Source organism: Poecilia reticulata, chromosome 5 (genome assembly GCF_904066995.2).
Source record: "Poecilia reticulata chromosome 5, P_reticulata-male-v2, whole genome shotgun sequence".
NCBI lineage: Eukaryota > Metazoa > Chordata > Actinopteri > Cyprinodontiformes > Poeciliidae > Poecilia > Poecilia reticulata.
Genome location: NC_088834.1, coordinates 30,601,161 through 30,620,858, shown reverse-complemented (window position 1 = coordinate 30,620,858; position 19,698 = coordinate 30,601,161). Strand labels below are relative to the sequence as shown.

The following is a 19,698-nucleotide window of genomic DNA, read 5'->3' as shown; positions in this document are numbered from 1 at the left end:
TACAAAATAAAGCTGTATTTCCTCCTTCAGCCCACTGGCTGCAATGTTGACACCTTGAGATGCCATGAGACCTAAATCCTGAACATCATGGCATGGAGTGCATCCCAGTTTTCCATGTCTGGCATATAACCATTCATTTTAGCTTTTAAACAGGTTCTATTGATCCTGTGTCCAGACAGAGGGATAATCAGTAGCCCAGCATCATGACCTGTTTGTTCTGAAGATCCTGCAGCTTCCACTTCTCTTCCTAACATGGCGCCTCCTCACCCTGAATCTCATACTGATAGGAGGAACCACAGAGCTCTGTTAGGTTAAAGCTCATCTTCTGAAGTTGGGATATTTTTCCTCCAACAGGTTCCAGAGGAATCACCTCAAATCAGATGTTGGACTGGATTTTATTTCAATGTCATTTGTGAATGTTAGAGCCTCATTTTCAACAGGGGAGCTATAAAGGTTGAAAAAGGTTATTATTTTGGAGAAAATCTCATCAACATCAATATTTCCACTAAATAAGAGGCAAAAAAAAAAATGTTTGATATAAAGGAAAAGCCTCTCAGACTCTGAGCCCGACAGCACCAAACTATTTTTTTATATTAGACAATTCATTTAATTTCACATAATTATCACGGTAGAAGCCATTTGTTTGTTAAATACTTAATGAAACATATTTACCGTGTTTGATGTTTGTTGTGATTGACATATACTCACAAAGAACGAGGTAATTAGTCCAAGTTTGTCGTTTATTGAACGTTCAGAAATTACAGCGGCTGTGAGGCACCAAGGCAAAAGTAAAAAAAAAGTCAGACCTGAACAGGTGATCAACTCTAAACCACTCACACCTTTTTACTCTTTGTCTCTGTCAATTAAGCACAGCCGTTGCCATGGCAACCTCATGTGCTCCACAAGCCGACCCGAGATTATGTTAAAAACATTCAGTCCGTTACAATATTAGGTTTGCAGGCTTGATATTTATTTTGCGATTATTAATAAACCTCATGAACACAGCAGTGGTTTATTAGTTAATTTTAAACTCCTGCTCTGCTAGTTATTTTGGTTATGGAACCGAAACGCACAGAATTGCGCAACACCTTGTTGAAACAATAATTACTGAGATTATTATTGTTGTTGGGTCATTAATTTGAACACGTTTTGTTGATTTTCTTGTTATCGTTCTTTAATAAAGTTCTGAACGTTTTGATAAGGAGTCAGAGGAGGACGTGCTGCTCTCAGCCTCCTGGCGGCGTTCAGTTTGTTCTAATGCCGAGATCGACTCAAAACCTTCCGCGATCAACATATTGTGCCCCTGCTCTACAAAGCATGAACAGTTCAGAACTCACAGTTAATCCATTGATTTTTTTACAGCAGACAGCCGCTCCTCTCTTGCAGGTACTGCGTACCCCCGCTAAATCTTTTGGGGGTACGCAGTACCCTGCTGTACCCCCTTACTTTCACCCCTGCTTTAGGGTGTTAATTATGGCCTTCTGGACAGCAGTCAGGTCAGCAGTCTTACCCATGATTGTGGTTTTGAGTTATGAACCAGGCTGGGAGTTTTTAAAAGCCTCAGGAATCTTTTGCAGATGTTTAGAATTACTTTGTTGATTCATTGCTCGTTCAGAGAACCTTTTCATCATATGCTAATTTTTTGAGATAGGGATTTTGGGTTTTCATGAGCTGTATGCAAAAATCATCAGTATTAAAACAATGAAATACCAGAAATATTTAATTTGGTGTGCAATGAATCTAAAATATATGACAATTAATTTTTATCATTACATTATGGAAAATCATGAACTTTATCACAATATGCTAATTTTTTTAGAAGGACCTGTATAGGCAGATAAAGATCTACAGTGACGTCGGTTGGCCAGCAGAGGGAGATATTTTACAAAGATTAGTTGTTTGTGGACGTTACAACAGCCTGTGTAGATCACAGTAAAGCAACACATATTTCTACTTTTATAACATACAACTAGGTAGAAAAGTATGATTTCATTTTAGGTAAAGTTTTATAATATCAGCACAAGCATTTTTCACTTTATCTAGATACATACAAATAGAAAAACATCGTCTGAAATTGAATTCTTCAATAGCCTTCCACATGTACAAGAGGATTTAGGTACACTGAAAAAAAGAGATTTTCTCTGAATTTTGACTTTTTAATAATAATAATAATAATCATAATAATAATAATACTAATATTACTACTACTACTACTACTACTACTACTACTACTACTAATAATAATAATAATAATAAAAGTTCATTTAATTTTTATAGTGCTGAATCTCAAAATTCTAAACAATTCAGGTTTATTTCTCCAAATTCTGACTACATTTAATTTTTAGAGCGCTTTTCTAAACACTCGCATTTTACAGGAATCAGTTTGACATTAAATGCTAAATTCTGGCTTAAAACTCATAATTCTCTCTTTCTTTCTCAGAATTTTGTTTAAATTGTTTATGTAACATCAAACAAATCTAATCTTAAAACTCAAATCTACCAAAAAAATTTGGGACAGGTTTTTAGTGATGACAAAGTGCAGGTTGTTTCTATATGCTAGCAACATAATTTACATTCACCTATCTGTAGAATGTTTGATTATTTATTTGGATTTTGACATAATTAGAATACTTTGAGTTTTAAGTCAGAATTATGACTTTTAGGCAATCAAATTACTCTCCTTTGATTACGTGACACCAGTGTGTCGAGTTAGCTGCACTGACTAGCTAACTGTTTGACGTGAATAAAGGAGTTCAAATAGCCACTTGTCCAGATCTAGCTCTGGTTGCTTTATGTTGCGTCTCCGGACATTTGCAGGCAAGTTTCAGCAGTTACATTTCTGCAGGCGAAGTTTTGAAGATTAAATTAAAGGAAAAAATAAAACAAAAAAATAATATTTTTGCACAGGATAAACATTAAGTGTGACAAATGCAATCTTCTCAATTCTCCGTATCATCAAATTACAAGAATCAAAGCCTGTGAGGGCTTTGATATATGCCACTCATATATTTTACATAATATACGAGTTTCTTTTTCTGAGATGTCTGGTGAGAAATATTGCACTTTTCCACAATAGTCTAAGTTTTTTTTAGATGTGCTGAAATATATTCTGGGAGATTTTAATAACTACCAGCACTTTATAGCAGTGGTCCCCAACCCCCGGTCCGTGGACCAATTGATACCGGACCGCGCAAGAAATAATTTTATATTTCCGTTTTATGTATTATTTGAGTCTGGAGGATCTTTTATTTTGAAAATCCTTTAACCGGATTCTCTCGGTTACTTGCGCGCCAACATTGAGCCCACAAGCAGCAAAATGAGTAAGAAACAGATCAGGTGTCTTTGGAAAGTTTCTCTGCAGAGAAGAGACAGCAGAATGGATTTATCCCGGACCGGCAGGTGACTCTCACATTACAAACCCGCTCTGCGTAACATGCGGCGACCGGCTGCTAATGAGGCAATGAAGCTTCAAGCTGCTTCGCCACATAGAGACCAACAGGCTGTGGATATAAGCAACACCTCGGGTGTTATTGTCTCTGATCACTCCCAGATGAAACCGTCTCGTTGCAGAGAAACAAGCTCAGGGCTCCGTTAGTCAGTATTGTGAGTTACAATTTTCACAAAAGTAAAATGTTCGTTTTTGTGGCACATATCTTATTTTGAAGGGATATACGTATAAACGTTACTATAGCGACCAGAGTCAGAGTGTTTGGGAGTCTTAAGTCTGGTTTAGACGGCAAGATTTTAAGAATTGTCGGCCGATTCTCCAAACTTCTGTGATCACAGAGCTGATAAAAGTACAACAGGTTTGATCGGTTCGTGTGTCCAAGGCAGGAGCAACACGAACCGATTCCAGTCACGAACATCCCGATTCCAGGGATGTTCGTTACTTTTATATCTGACTTTTTATATATATGGTATCTGACTTTTATAGTGATAATCCAGTAAAACCCCCAACATAGCAGGAATTTAGAATAACCAAACACGGGTGACGATGTAGAAGACAACGGGAGCAGCCGCTCTATTAGCTATTTTCATAGTTAACATTTTTAACTGAATAAACATAATAATGACGTTTAGATTTAATAATAAACATTTCCACATATCATCTCCGATATCCACCGGACTCTCAGTTGCTCATATATCAGCTGTTTGGGTTTCCCCTCTGTTCTGACGTCACCGCGCTTTCTGATTGGCTACCTGTCACATTCAGCAGGTTGTATTGTTGTTCCCAGACAGGAAAAACCCCACAGGTTGTGATAAAAACTCCGAAGACAACCCAAATAGGGTATATTCAGGATTTAGCAGGAACACCAACACCACCTCAAACTATTTTCACTCTTCACAGCTTTAGTATTTAGTAAAAGGAATGAATAAAACAAAAAGTGAGTAAATTGTCATCACAAAGGTTTCAGTTATATCAATAATTCTTTGTTTTAATTCCATTTAATGTTATTACTTAGTTTAAGTAACAAACAGTTCAACAGCTTAATACTACAACAACATCATTATTTTTTATATATTATTTATTATTTGGTTGTTTTATCTTAAATTTCCATGTTAGATCAGATCTCCCACATTTTTCCTTAAACAGACTCTGAATATTTTTAGGGAGCATATTATTTATGGCTTCATATTTCATTTGTGCTGTCTTAAATTTGACTACTTCATCAAACTGTAATACTCCCCATCGGCTAAACAAAGCATTATTACATAATTTAAATAAGTCATAGAAATACACAAAAACACTAATTCATTTACAATCTGATGTTGACCAGATTATTTATTTATTTATTTATTTATTTATTTATTTATTTATTTTATTTTATTTATTTATTTATTTATGTTTGCACAATCAGTGCCGGTCTTTGTGGAGAACAAACACGTCCTTCAGCGTTGTTCTTTTTGCATGGAGCAGTCATGGTGCTGGTATCTGGTAAAAAGCCTTCATCAGAACCGTTTCTTTCTCTCCCTCTCAGAGCCCTGCAGCTGTCAGCTCCCAGGAAACTCCTGCTGCTCCCAAAGAAAATGGCTCCCCTGTAAGTGTCTTTGTAGAGGACATCCATCACACTGACAGTAATTTATGTGTCTGTGCGCTGCCTCTGCTGTAGTCTTGACCTTTATTGGAGTGAGTGTCCAAATGAATCGCCTCATGTGAGCTACACAATTGTTACTTACTGTCACCATAATGACTGGTCATGAATTTCAACAAATAAATGCTTGAATAACTTTGAGCCAACACATTGTTCTGTATAATTGTTCTGTTTTTGAGCAATCACTTGTCTTTACCTTCAATTACTTCTGCCATTTGTTGAAACTGTCACTTTTAACACAAAGGGGATCCACACACATTTACGAATATGTAAAACATGAAGACCAAACATCCAGATGGATGATTTAAAGACTTGGGTTTGACTTTGGTGTTGTAGAATCAAAAAGTGATGATGTTTGGACATGAGGGTGGAACCGGAGAAAAAAATCTAAATAATATGTTAAGGCGCTTTCGCACTGCATGGAACGGTACGGTACGGACCGGTTCCGAGCGTGTTCACATTACAACTTGCGACCGGTTCCACTCGGCCACATGGAACAACAAGAGCTGTGGTTCCAATCAGACCGGCCAAGCGGTTCTGCTTAGAACCAGCAGCTGATTGGCCGCTGGTTGTTATGGAGTCAGACGTTGAGTTTCCGTTGACAGCTGGCTCTTACTAAACTGTATTTTATTTTGTAAAGAGTGCTCTTTTCAATATGTTTATTATTAGTTTTAATTAGCAATGGATTCGTCTCAATATAGTGCAATCACCTGGTCTAATGATGAGGTTTTTTTTTTCCTCCGCTTACTCGCTGATGAACGAGTACAGCCGGCCGCTACATCGAAACCATTGTTTAGTTTCAATAATGACGTCTGGTACGACTTCGATGGCGCCCTCAGTGTATATGCAAACACAACAGGGCTGGAACCGTATTGTACCGTACCGTTCCGTACCGTACCGTACCGTACCGTACCGTTCCGTACCGTACCGTACCGTACCGTACCGTACCGTTTCGTACCGTACCGTTCCATACCGTACCGTTCCGTACCGTACTGTCCCATTCCGTACTGTCCCGTACCGTACCGTTCCGTACCGTACCGTTCCGTACCGTACCATACCGTTCCGTACCATACCGTTCCGTGCAGTGCGAAAGCGGCTTTAGAGGCCTAAACTATTTAAACCTGGTGATACAAACTGGCTGACTTTGAACTAAGCTGAACTCTAGTGAGAGTTAGTGGCCCATCAACTGTGTTTAGCAACTTATATGTCTACATTGCTTAATATTTTAAATAATGTAAATTCTAAAAAAATCAGTTCCTGGGTCAGCATGTTTGTGTTCCAGTGTCAATTGTGTTCTGGAAGCTAAAACATCGGTGGACACGACACATTAATAGCCATGCTAGCCCTAAATTGAAACATGAGTTTCACTAATGCTAAAGTGCTATACCAATATCGTTTTGAGAGGAAGCTAATGCTATTGCACTAAATTCAACCATGTTATTACAGCAACGTTATATGTTGTCCTTGATTTACTTTTTTACTTTTTTGTTATTCTGAAAGCATCTACCTACTTGTAGTATTACTAATAGTTGATAAACACAACTTCAACTCAGATGTCACACACTTTATTCAACTAAAAGATTACAAGAAAGCTAATTAAATTAGCACTTTTGAATTGATCTGGAAAATTAATTTTGGGACAAATAGGTGCACAAAATCTTTTCAGAGTTAGCAAAATCACTTAAGCGCTAAAAGAAAAATTAGCCCAGCACTGCTAAAGCTTCAGCAACTGATTGAGAATTCCTCATAAATGGATATACATACAGGTATTAACCCTGTATGTGCTAATACTGTTACACTGTTAGCCGTCTCCACAACTCTGTTTCAGTGTGAAAGCTAGCATGTGAATCAGCTTTCTAAAAAGTTATTTTTTCTTCTTCTTTTCTGGCTGTTCTGTCACAATTTTAGCACAATCTGAATCACATGCCCACATTTTTGTGTAAATTTTATGAAGAAGGAACTCAGAAGTTCTAACATTCGAACTTCTTAGAACCTTCAGTGGTTCTTGGAGGAGCGCCCCCACAGGCGAGGAGGGGAACAGGCTTCTCAAAGGGTTTATTCTGTTTGACAGGGTAGTGTGAAAGTGAACCACATCAGCTGATTATGTAACAGATGTTATCACTTTCCTAGATGTTGTGCATGATCGTTGAATATGTGGGTCTGACTGCTCTGTAATTACTGTGCTGCAGGTAAAAGCCAGTCCGCAAGGGAGGGAGTCTGTTGTGTCCCCTCTGACCATCACGGCTGAAAGCATCACATCAGCAACCACGACACAAGTTACCAAGGTAACACTGTGTTTGTTTCCTCGGTTACAGTTCAATTACTGAACCTTTATCACAGTGAAACAGTTCTCGTCTGAAATGAAATGGTAATCTGTTTCATAGATACAGGATATAGTTGTTGTTGCTTCAAGCCGCTATTCATAATTACATAATTTCCCCCGTTTGTAATTCTGCTCGAAGAGTAAACAATGAGGGAGGATTTGTTTTGACCTCTTAAAAGATGTGTTGAAATATTTAAAACATCCCCAAATAGATTGAATTCAACATTTTGAACTTTGTCACATTTTGTCACGTCACATCCACGTTTCAGGAAATTATGACACACCAAAGTAGTGTGGTGTACAAAATAAAAGAAAGAAAATGATGGAGGGATTTCAAAGATGTCTTACAAATAAAAATGTGAAATGAGAGGTGTTCATTCAAATAAATGTGTAAAATCTCTACTGGCATGATGCTGCCACCACCATGTTTTCAGGGTGAGGTGTAGGGTTAGTTGATTTGAATGTTGGTCATGAGTTCAGTTGTGGACTCAAATGAACTTGACTTGACGTGAACTGTGTTTCCATTGACAATATAATTGCACAAACTGGAATCCCCAAAATAAATTTAGCATGAAAACATGGTAATTAAAAAAAAACAAACAAAAACAAACAATCATGTTTTTTGATGAACTTTTGCTTAGTGGATGAGGTGATGTTTTTGACCATGTCAAAATTAATGTGCTCCGCAAAACTGCAATGGAAACACTTTTGTTGCATCATAAGTCATGTGATCACTAACCGGATGTTACTACTGGCAGAAATGACAAAGAACAAGAACAAGCGAGGATGATGGTATCACTTGTTATTTAATGACTTAACACCACAATTGTGAAATAGTTTTTTTTTTTTTTTTTTACATTAGGGGAATATGATTAAAGTTTTACGGACATTTGTAATGGAAACACAGCTAGTTGTTAAAAGCTCACCAGTAAAATACATTCCAGTTTGTGGTTGTAATGTGACAAAATGTGGAAAAGCCTAAGTTGGTTGAATACTTTTCATTAAGTGTGATGTTGCCTGACCCTTGTGGTTCTGTGCACTTCAGACTGTGAAAGGAGGCTACTCAGAGACCAGAATTGAGAAGAGGATCATAATCACAGGAGACGACGATGTGGACCAGCATCAGGTGAGAGACAGAGTCCTGGAGACATCTGCTCTTTGTGTCTGAAAGCGCTGGAGGATGCTGACTTGTGTGCTGGGGTTTCTCTGGCTCCAGGCGCTCGCCATGGCGATCCAGGAGGCCAAGCAGCAGCATCCCGACATGCTGGTGACAAAAGCAGTGGTCATCAGGGAAACAGAGTCTCCCACAGAGGAGCAGCGGAGAGCAGAGGTAGACCATCTTTACCTCTTCTGTCATGTTGTGTAAATATTTCATCCATCTTTTTGCCCATTGTTACAGCTAAAGGGGCAGTTTTATGTAAATTCAACTTTTTATAACGTTATTCCCTCATCAAAAACATACCTGCAGTGTTTCCTTGATTCTTTTATGCATGTTTGAGAAATCTTTTAATATACATATTTTATTTATTTATTTCGAACATGACAGCAGTATAAAATAACACATGAACAAGGATTGCAAAAGAAGACACATATTTTTTGTACTATAACATGCATAACATGTTAATACTTATAACATGCTTGAAAAGGAGTAGGAAGACATAAGAAACTTATGACAACCATTCAGGGGGCCTAACCTTGATTGCTCAAAGTTCCGCCTATTTCCACAAAGCTCCTCCTTTGAGCAGACTTCCTAGCTCCTTCAGACTAGTGGCAGCAGCAATTAGAAAACACTTGGTGGAACTGTGAGTCTTCTGACCTCATTCTGCGAGCTACTTCTCAGTCCTTTGCTCTGAAAAACTTTTGTAAACAGCTTAGTAGAGGCGGAGTGTTGGAAAGAGCTGGAGCTTCTTAAAGAGACAGAGGCCCAAGGAGTTAAATTACAATTAAAAATTTGTTTTAAAGCTGCATTCTGTAATGTTTGTAAAGAAATGTTATTCACACATTTGTTAACGTGATCATGAAGTCGTAACAGTGTAATAAGACAGATAACCTGTGTAAAAAACCAAGCTGCTCTGACTTTTCGGACTCCTTCCAGTACTATCAGCAAAAATACACCACTCAGTCAAAAACAACCAATCAGAGCCAGGAGGAGGGTCTTAGCGCTGTCAATCACTCTCATGCTCAATCACTCCCTCTTGCTCTCTGTAATGTTGTTGCAGAGAGCAGCCTAATGTTGTTCACCACAACATTAGGCTATTTAGCATATCCACCGAAGACAGTGGTAAACAGTTTGCTGTAACAGTAAGTTGTTTATCTGTCCTTAGCACATTGAGATTGATTGACAGCGCTAAGATCCGCCTTCTGGCTCTGATTGGTTGTTTTTGGATGGGAGTGGTGCGTAGCTCAGGCAGGAGATCGATCTTTTCATAACAAACATGGTGACAGTTTGAACAAATACAGAAGGAAACATTTTTGTAAAAAATATGTGCAGCTTTAAGTCATATAACAACTGAAGGTAACGGAGTTACTTGATTGTGCTTTATGATGATACTATGTGCCTGGATAATACATAATGCTGCCCCTTTAAGGAAGTTAGAATGGATCACAGAAAACATCAAACACTGTCCAGAACCTTCTACAAAGTTTTTCAGGTTCTTCACTTTTGTCTCTCTGCAGTCCTGATCCCAGGACATGATGGCCTCTGAGATGGAGGGTGAGGGGGGGAGGAGGGGGGGCAGGAGCGGATCCTCCAGCAGAGAGTCTCCTGCCCCACCAAGCAGCATGCCACCACCCTTCTACCCCCCCTCACCCCCCCGCCCCTCCCTCTGTGACACACAGACACCTGAACAAACTGCCTTCCATGAAGCAGCAGATCTCCCCTCCTGTCCCTTTAGACTAAACCAACTGTGACCCGGCCTGGACACCCCCCACTCACTCCCGACCCCCTCCAGGTCCATTCAAGCCCCCTAGCTCCTTTGAGAACGGGAAACCATCTTCAGTTTGGAAGATTCGGCGCCGAATCGGACACCCCCACAACCTCAGAAATGGAACTGCTTCCTGTTTGAACGACTGCCGTCACTTCCTCCTCCTCGCTTCGGTTCAATAAACTGCTGTCTTATTAGCTTTTTACATTTTTACCTATAGAGGATCTAATTTATGTTCTGTGTTTGCCTGTTTATGAATTATATCAGATGATTATAATCTGCATGATTCAAATAATAATAGCAGAGGGAATGAGAACACACATTAAAACCCTGCAGAGACGCTGACGGTTGGTTGGGCTGCTGGATCTGGTCCAGCCTCCAGGAACCAAACATCCTCATCCCAACATGACTGTTTAGCTTTAGGGGACGGCAACAAAGGCAGCGCTGCTCACCGTCTTAGGATTTGTAGAGGAATTTTTAATATAAATATTACGTGTTCTAAGTTTTACAAATTTAATGGTATATTTTTATTTTTTACTTACTTGACTTTGGTTTAACCTGAACTTCTTGTGTTTTTTGAATATTGCAGTGATCTTTTTGTTCTCTTTGTCTTGATGCTGATACACTGGAGTTAAGCGCATTTTAAAGACACGTCACTAGGCATGGGCCGGCTATGGCCATCAAGCTGCAAAAGGTTTTAAAACTTTACAGTTTGAAAAGAAATAAAACTGAAATTTTCCACCGTTATGATTTAACAGAGTTAAATATTTTTCATTTCAGCCTCCTGGTGCACACTTGCAGAAATGACCAATTTGGAAACTAATGCAGAACAGTACATCACTTTTATAAATCTAATTTTGTTTTTAAAAAAATAATTTAGTTGAGAAATACTTTACTACTTTAAACTTTTCCCACGCTGTCGTCATATTCAAGGTTGTCAGGCCATGAAAGTCCCATACTGACCCCTGCCTGTCTCACTAAGAAAGCTGTCCTTAGTTGTTCTTGAGTTTTTGCAGTCCATAAAGCTCCAGCACTAACTGTAAGCATATTTTATTGAACTGCAGCTCAAAGAAGCCTCTTCCTGCAGGTTATGCACAATTTGGAGGTGTCGCCAGCTGAGATCCCTTAATGTTTGTCCATATTTATTTTTCAGATTTCATGGCTCAAAACAAACTTTAATTAAAAGTCTCACGTCTGTCCAGTATGAAGAATGTTTTGGTTATATGAAATGCAACCCCAAAAAAGCCTTTTCCTCCAGGTTATCTGCAATTTGGAGGTGTGTGTGCTACTTCAACCCCCTAGAACTATGTCTAAACTTTGTCCACATTTATTTAAGTTCTCTGATTTTTTTGAGACAAAACTAGCATTAATTGAACGTCTTGTGTCTGTCCAGTACGCAGTATGTTCTGGTTATATCTTACAATAAATATGTTACTCTTTAACAGATTCCCTACCATGTTTATTCTGCTAACCTTGTACAATGATGAATAGCTGACTCAATTCCAAGTCCTGGTAGGAGAATATTAATCAGTGTGTTAAATAACAGTAGCAACTGTGATGTTTAAAATAATTTCTAGTTTTGGATCATATTATTTAAACACTCCCTCAAAAGTTGAAAAGCGCCAGATTAACGCTGATGTTCTCTGCTTTCTGTTGGATTAACTCTCCAGTTATGATGTGACTTTGGACTTTTGCTTGAAAGGAGCTGTTCTCCCCAAAGATACACCGTGCAAAAGTATTCAACCTCCTAGAACTTTCTCACATTTGAACACATCTGCACAGTTCAGAGTTCTGTGGTCGTGATGCGGCAAAAAGAGTCAAACAGGAAAAGGTGAGCGCAAATAAAGATGCCCTGTCACACATATCCATATGTTCTGAGTGACCTTTAATACTATACTATGCATCACAAATCAGACATGAAAACCCCTCGGAGGCGCCCCTACCCCTATTAACCCTCTAAGTCTGTGCTGTCAGCCGAGGCAGTGTGGCGCACAGCTTGTGAGGTTCCGCAATAAGCCGCCATCTTTCCCATCCTCTGTCCTCTGAAGGGAGAAAACTGTGAACCCTCACATGAACCGAAGCGTAACCAAAACCTAGTAATAAGACACAGCTGTGGAGCGAGGAGCTTCCCCAACACGTGTGATGGTGTCATCGTCCCCACCCGAAACTGTTGACCTGCTGTAGACGTGTCTGTGGAAACGAGGTTCTAAACCTGCTGACTTTGTATATTCTACTTTACTGTTTTATTTTCTATGGGTCACATGACACTGGACTGTTGTGAGAGCACTTTGCTTCTGCTAACCGCAGCCGAGTTCAGTGAAGGCATTGAGAAGTCAAGCTGACGAAGGTCCAGATTCTTTGTGTAAATGGAATGAATCAGAAAGTGATAATCTAACGGACAGAGGTGCAATAGAGATGAGAACACAAAATGGGTGCCTTAAGTTTTGGAGTTGATTTTATGGGAGCACTCGTCAGCTGAAAGATTCCGAGATGAAACAAAGCAAAGAACTACTGACTTTAGAAAGTGGACAAGAGGCGATTCAGAATTCAGCGTATTGTTGAAACTGTGGCAGAACAGATCCTGGATCAGGAGGTTCACTCTCAGCGAAGGCCATCAAACCGCTGCACCGTTCAGCCTCCACCTTCAGTTCTCCACTGCCGTCTGCTCTACATTCCCCTAGTGCTTGGTGGTGTGTATGTCCTGTGTTTGCATTCAGTTTTGACAGGAAACAAACCTGCATAAATAAATGTGTCACTATGATTCAAACTGTGTCTCGGCTTTTACAATGAGGGGAAATAAATATATATATATATATATATATATATATATATATATATATATATATATATAACATGCTGCTTTCTTATGAAATTTATGACATTCAACATGAGCAAAAATGAGCAAAATTGTTTAATGTTCAAAATGGGCAAAAATGACTGCAGAGCATCAGACCATATAATCCTAAGGTCTTGCTGCCATCTAGTGGCTTTTCTGGAGCTGAACAAGCAAGGGGTTAAAAGTAACTGCAATTTTTCTGAGTATCAATAGGAAAAAATATATGTCTATAACACATATTAGTCGATTCTGTACAAAATAAATTATCAGGATTTAGAACAACCTTTCAATGAAAATAATTGTTGTATGTACCATGTTTACTACATTAATTAGATGCAGCAAAGTTTGCTGCATCCACATAAGGTTTTTGCAGAAAACTGGTACTTTGAAGATGTGCTACAACTTTCTGTTGTAGCATGTTTTTTGTGTTTTTTTTACTGTAGGAGGATTTCTGTGATAATTGGTCCAAGATAAAAATAGAGGGGTACTGACTGTATACTGTATAATTTCTCCATATTTGATCAAGTTTACATACATGTGTTGGTTTATCACATACACTCCTAATAAAGTACATTGTTTATTTTTCCAATGTGACAGAATGTGAAAACATGGCATGAATTCATTTCCGAGGAGAGCTGAATAATGAATGACGTTGCTTTACATTTCTTGCAGGATGCAGAGCTAATGGAACATCTCAGACTAATTGAATAGTTTAAAAGGTACTTCGGAGCTTCCTTTCCACTTTGTGTCGTGTTTGAGAGGAAACAGACAAAATAATTGAAACGTCACTCCTTTGTCTGTTTCACTTCAAACAGCACTTAATAGATAAAACATAAGGAAAGGACATGTAACTAGTGAAAGTGAAAAAGTGAATGTGTCATTCTCAATGACACACTGTCTTTAATAAAGTGAGGAAAATCTGATTTTATCACTTTGTTATCAATATGAATAACTTGCTTCACACAAAAAAGATTAAAGAATGAGTTAAGATTACTTTTATCTAGCTATCTGCCTGTCTGTGTAGCTAGCTTGGTAAACTTCTGAGATGAAGCTAAACAAGTCGGACATCTGTCCCATTTAGCTAGATAAATAGACAGCTACCTAGTTGTCTCAATAACTAACCTAACTAGCTAGAAAAAGAGGAGGACCATTGCCGACTTTCACTTCATCTACGATGAACAGCTGGATGGTTAAAGCTTGAATGTTCCAATAGGTAAATTATTCCAGGTACCTGGAACAAATTCCTGTTTTAAAAACCATTCAAACGTGAAAACGGTGAACAAAATCATAAAAAGCCAAAAAAAACAACATTCATTCATGTATGATACCATACATCGTTCCATGACATTAGAGATCAGCTCCAAAACTAAACCATTGCAGTAGATTTTGTAGCAAGCTCTTCCTTTATGTTGGCATTAAGAGACCCACAGCTTGGTGTTGTTCTATAAATCAGTTATCTTTATTCACACGGTATAAACAACAAACAGCAACAGAGGGACGTCTCCTGCGGAGCGCATACGGACAGTCAAAGCAGTACATCTCTGAAGGGCCGACAGACAGAAGCATAGACACAGAGCTGTAATGGTTCAGCATACAGAGACATGTGGGCCTCACATGTTCCTAAAGCCATTCAGTCGCTTTGTGGGTGGACAGCAGAGACGACGAGTACAGTCATGCTGAGCAACAGTTAACTACAGTATGAAACAAGAGTCGTTTACATAAAAACAGAGTAAATCATCTCTTTAGAAAGGTTTCTTTTTATATAAATGATCTTAAGTGTACAAAACTGTATTTTACACATTTCTTGATGCATGATCCCCAGTAGCCTACAGTACATTTCCCTTCAAAGTACTACAAACTACTTAACTGGATTACAAGCTACAATGAGACTGCAGCGTTCTCCGAGTAGCGCGGCAGTCCCACATGGCATCAGGAGACGATGGAGAAAGGAAAGAATCAGCAGCATTGTCCTTTACTCAGAGCATCCACCTAAAAAACACACCTGCTCTCATAAATTGCCAATTTCTAACCTCTGTAATGTCGACAAAGGACGTCGCTTCCCCCTTCCTCCTCCAAACCCAAACCTAGCATTGTTCGATGTCGCTTGAACACCGCTGCAAAATTCTATTCTTCTAGAGTTTTTGATATTCTCGCGATAAGTTAAGGCTCTTTAAGGACCTGAGGATTCTGAACATATGATGAGGCACACAGAAGGCAAAGAAGAGCTCTAGACACAGGGCTAACTGAAAGAACAAGGGGCATGAGAGACAGCCACGGGGGTCCTGCAGTCAGTGGAGCGCAGGCGGCCGAGGTGGAGGGCCCTGGAGAGAGGCCCTCCACTGCAAGCTTTTCCAACCTTTGTCAGCAGGTCTAAACATTTCATCAGGTTTCTGGTGTTTAAGGATGGGCACTGAAAATGTGCTAATGCTGTTGTCTCCAATTTTTAAAGGGTTGATTCAGAATTTTTAAATAATTTCTACGAACCTACGAACAATAGTATACTGTATGTACTTATAGACAGAAATTGCATTGCAGTTTGTAGTAAAGAGAAGAAACTCTAGAGGGGATGGAAAACTATCAGTATGTTTTAGCATCTCACACTAAAATTGATCAGATTTGTGGAATCCAACATGCAGATAAGCAGATATTAAGCATCTATAATTTGATTAGAAAGCACTGTTAAGTTCGTGATGTTTTCTGAGGAAAATAAAGCCGTTTGCATCGACCCTGATCGTCAGTCCTTTGGAAAGATTTGTGGACAAGTACAGAACCTGAAAAAGGCACAGAGACGCACGTCCCATGCAGTTACCTAGGTGACAACCTGCTATATTATCCCCACTCTTAGCAGATGTAGCCTACAATGGTCTGACTCACTGTAGACATTGTTCAGCTGGGAAAACAGAAACAAACTTAACAACTGTTAGCTATAATAATAGCATTGATGTCAACAGTTTTAGATCGAGTTGTTCTTAATCGTTCAAGTCGGCTAACACGGGTCAGTTAGACTAAAGGTTCCCACACACACTGGAGGTAGACTCAAAGCAGACGTATGCCGGACACGTCTCTCCGCACAGGAACATTTTACGACTGTGCGGCACAGTAAAATGCTCGGTGGGAAACATTGAAATGTTTTGTAGGCGGCAATGAGCTGATGAGGTTGGGATTCGGCGTAAACAGTAGTCATGGACGCTACACTACCATTCTGTGCCTCACTAACGTGCGCGGTGGCTGTCCAGGACGGGGAAGACATGGGGCTAAACTCCAAAATAGCTCATTATGCTAATTAGTATCCATTTGGATTGTGGGAAATGAAGGAATTTGTCAGGAGGAACGCAGGCAATCGGTGCGCTCAACTATGAAATCACAACCGTCCTGCGTGGCTCACAGAACACAAACTGTTTGTCCTCCTATGGGAGCATGAAGAGTCAGACTTTCACCACTGAGTTTTTTTTCTGATAACATTTTCATAAAACTTCACTTCAAAATATCTGAACTACCTTTTTAAAATGGTTACAAATAGTATTTCTCAGTTTTTTTATTCTACCACTTAGCTTTTACTTGGACTTTGACTTGACAGTCTTTATGCTCAAAGAGGCAAAAATCACCATAATCATTCCTTCTATCCAAAACTCATTATTTGTGGTTCAGTGAATCACAAATAATTCCACAACTCAATAACTTCATTACTTATTATTATTATTAATGATCATTTATTATTATTTATGAGTTCTAACAATGTATAAAATATGCTGATTTAAATAAATAAATACATAAATAATTTAAGCCTTAAGTTATCATGTCTTCATGTCTTATCCTGAAATTTTTTTTTGACATAAATGAAGAAACTTCAAAATGACTCATACACTGCACCGCAGCAATGGACTTTATGTAATTGTTACACAAATATTGTAGCTATGCTGGAATAACATTACTTGTCTAGTTCTGCCCTACCTGTCCGCCTTGATGAGGATTCACCCACCTCTGCAAGCTCAATGCTTAGACCGGCTCCAAATTATGGCAGCTCAATCTTCTTTTTGATTAATTTAGCTAATAATTAGTTAATCCTTAAGGGGAACAAATAGTGCATTAAAGGTTCACACCCCAGGTTGACTGTTCGTCCATAAATATAAGAAAAGATGGCAAACAAGATTTGGACTTCTAAAATTGTTGTCTTGGTATATGAATACCCAAATCTTCTGCAGCACAGGGAGGATAAACAAATGAAGATTTGGCATTAAAAAAAAAAAAAAACTTCAGATAGTCTCTCTCCACCTCTTAACAGCTTAGACATCAGACTTTAAGACTAAGTTACTTATAGATCTTGGGGGAACTGCTTCGAGCGACAGGTTACGCTCATAAAAGTGATTCTGAAAACGTTCGTATCTTGGATGTCACTTCTGACACCAAAAACTTTAAAAGGAATAGTTCTTTGAAGTGGGTTTTTGAAGTAGGGTTCTGCTAAGTGGCTTTGGCCAACCAATACCTCACACAGGCCTCCACTTTGATGACACTAGGTGTTAGCTGGGAAACCAATCTCTGTTTAATCAAAGAGAAAACTGTAAGCTTCAGATGTGACGTTACCGAAGATATCTGATCGTACCTGATGACGGGTGGAAATGCAATCCAAATGTTTTCAGGATGGCTTCTCTTTGACCATTTTAGGTGGTCTGGGACACATTAGTTTAGCAGTTTGAATGCAGACCTGGGACACTGAAGAACACCAGAGACTCTCCTCTGTCAGCTGAGTTATTACAAGGAAATCTTAGAGTTAAAAAATTCATTAAACAACAGCACTAATCTTTATTAGTTAAAGATAATGAAGAGACTATTATTTTCTTTTGATTAAAGGTTTTTGATCTCTCTTGTCACATCTATTAAGCAATAGATTTCAGTTATCCAAGTTTTATACCCTGCACAATTCTAATTTAAAGCAATTGTGATTTAAAGCTGACTGAGTCAGTCAGAAATGATCACACCTCAACAGAACCCTACATAAAAACCCTCATCAAGACTGCTGTCATGAACAAGGTTCTGACAACTTTCTGACCATAATATTTGACTATTCTTTTTTATCAGAAATGGTACACAGTTCATTTGAAACAGTTGGTTACTCAACACAGAATCAGCTTTAAAATATATCTATCCTCCAAGTTTGGCTCACAGATTTAGACTCAATTAATTAATTAGATTAATTCCAATTTATGTTTACAATTACAATGATATAACTCTGTTATTACAGGGCACCAAACTCAGCAACAGTCTGACAGCAGCCACTGTAGCAAAGACAACAAATGTCAGAACCTGTAAGAACTCTCTGTTCAAGTTTCAGCTGCGCTTCTTGAACCTGTTCTGGGCAAAAGAAATGATTACAGTGAGTGTATGATTTCCTAGGCTAATGTTTGTGTCATACGAGTATAATAGTAACAGAGGAATCATTGTTTATGTTTTCACTTGCAGCAGCTAAATTGAAGTAGTTTTTCTCCATCATTTTAAGCTTTAGCTTTGTTTTGCTGTCTGCTACTGACTATGAGGCGATAAAGCATTTAGCCTTCACAGTCTGATGCTACTCCTCCCTTTGCACTGAAAAAGTGACACCTCGGCCCAAAATGTGAACTGGGCATGATGTTTACATATAGTCTTTGAAAAATGAAAGTACATCCCATCTAATTTCAAGAGCTTTGTGTATTTCATATGTATATGGGGATTTGAGGGTTTACCTTTTCTGTTTTCTAACGTTTTCAATTTTGAGTTGTTTATTAAATATCAACTTGGTGGAAAGTGCTATAGCAGTGCTTTCTTTCTGAAAAGACTATAATAAATACACTGGAATTCAGAAAATCTCAAAGTTATAAGTTGTGATTTATCTTAACAGACAGATGGGGAACTGTTGAATCACGTTCTTTACTTTCAGACTGTGAAACGGGACAATGCCATTTTCCATGCAGAACAGTTGTTCTCACCCCTGAAGCAAAGGCCATCTACAAACCCATTAAGAAAACAAAAATCTATAAAAGCTCAACATGTCATACAAAAAGATGCATATAAGACTTTTTTTCTTTATGTTTCTTTTATGAAAGTTGCTTTGGTAACAACATAGTCACGACATCGGTCAATCTCCTTCACCTGGCCTGTGTAGCTGACAGGGACTCCTTGTCTGTCCTCTCCATGGAGTGTTTGGACATTTTTACCCTCAGTGTCGCCATTTTTCCCTCTGCCGCTAAAATCTAAATGAATGGATCTAGTTACACCGGAGTGGGCTGCGTTTGTGTTCCCGCCCGATAGCTGTCTCCACGTTAGATGCAACGTCTGCTGTGAGCCATTTGTCATAAAGATGTTCGTGCTGTGAAAGACAGAGCTATTGTGCTGAGGGCCGACAGCGTGGAGACCTTGGAGGCCGAGCCCACCGCGTTGGGGCCTGGAGGGGGACGGAGAGCAGAAAGGATGTTAGTCGGATCCGTACTGGGGAAAAAAATCACTTTCTAGCATTTCATCTACAGATAAAGATTCAAATTGCTTAAACAT

General features: G+C 38.8%; 2 protein-coding genes across 11 annotated transcripts in view; one reads left to right on the top strand and one right to left on the bottom strand.

Moving 5' to 3' along the window:
* LOC103465398 (band 4.1-like protein 1) overlaps positions 1-13,107 on the top strand; it is a 109,835-nt gene extending 96,728 nt beyond the window's left edge. For all 8 annotated transcript variants that reach the window (XM_017304873.2, XM_081607455.1, XM_081607454.1 and 5 more), the window contains 5 exons: positions 4,980-5,039; positions 7,283-7,378; positions 8,462-8,542; positions 8,633-8,746; positions 10,093-13,107. In XM_017304873.2, coding sequence (XP_017160362.1) covers positions 4,980-5,039; positions 7,283-7,378; positions 8,462-8,542; positions 8,633-8,746; positions 10,093-10,098 — 357 coding nt within the window. In that variant the 3' untranslated portion in view covers positions 10,099-13,107. The remainder of the gene's footprint in view (positions 1-4,979; positions 5,040-7,282; positions 7,379-8,461; positions 8,543-8,632; positions 8,747-10,092) is intronic.
* A 1,504-nt stretch (positions 13,108-14,611) lies between these two features.
* cntn4 (contactin 4) overlaps positions 14,612-19,698 on the bottom strand; it is a 250,708-nt gene continuing 245,621 nt past the window's right edge. For all 3 annotated transcript variants that reach the window (XM_081607459.1, XM_081607460.1, XM_008410160.3), the window contains one exon: positions 14,612-19,591. In XM_081607459.1, the coding sequence (XP_081463585.1) occupies positions 19,500-19,591 (92 nt within the window). In that variant the 3' untranslated portion in view covers positions 14,612-19,499. The remainder of the gene's footprint in view (positions 19,592-19,698) is intronic.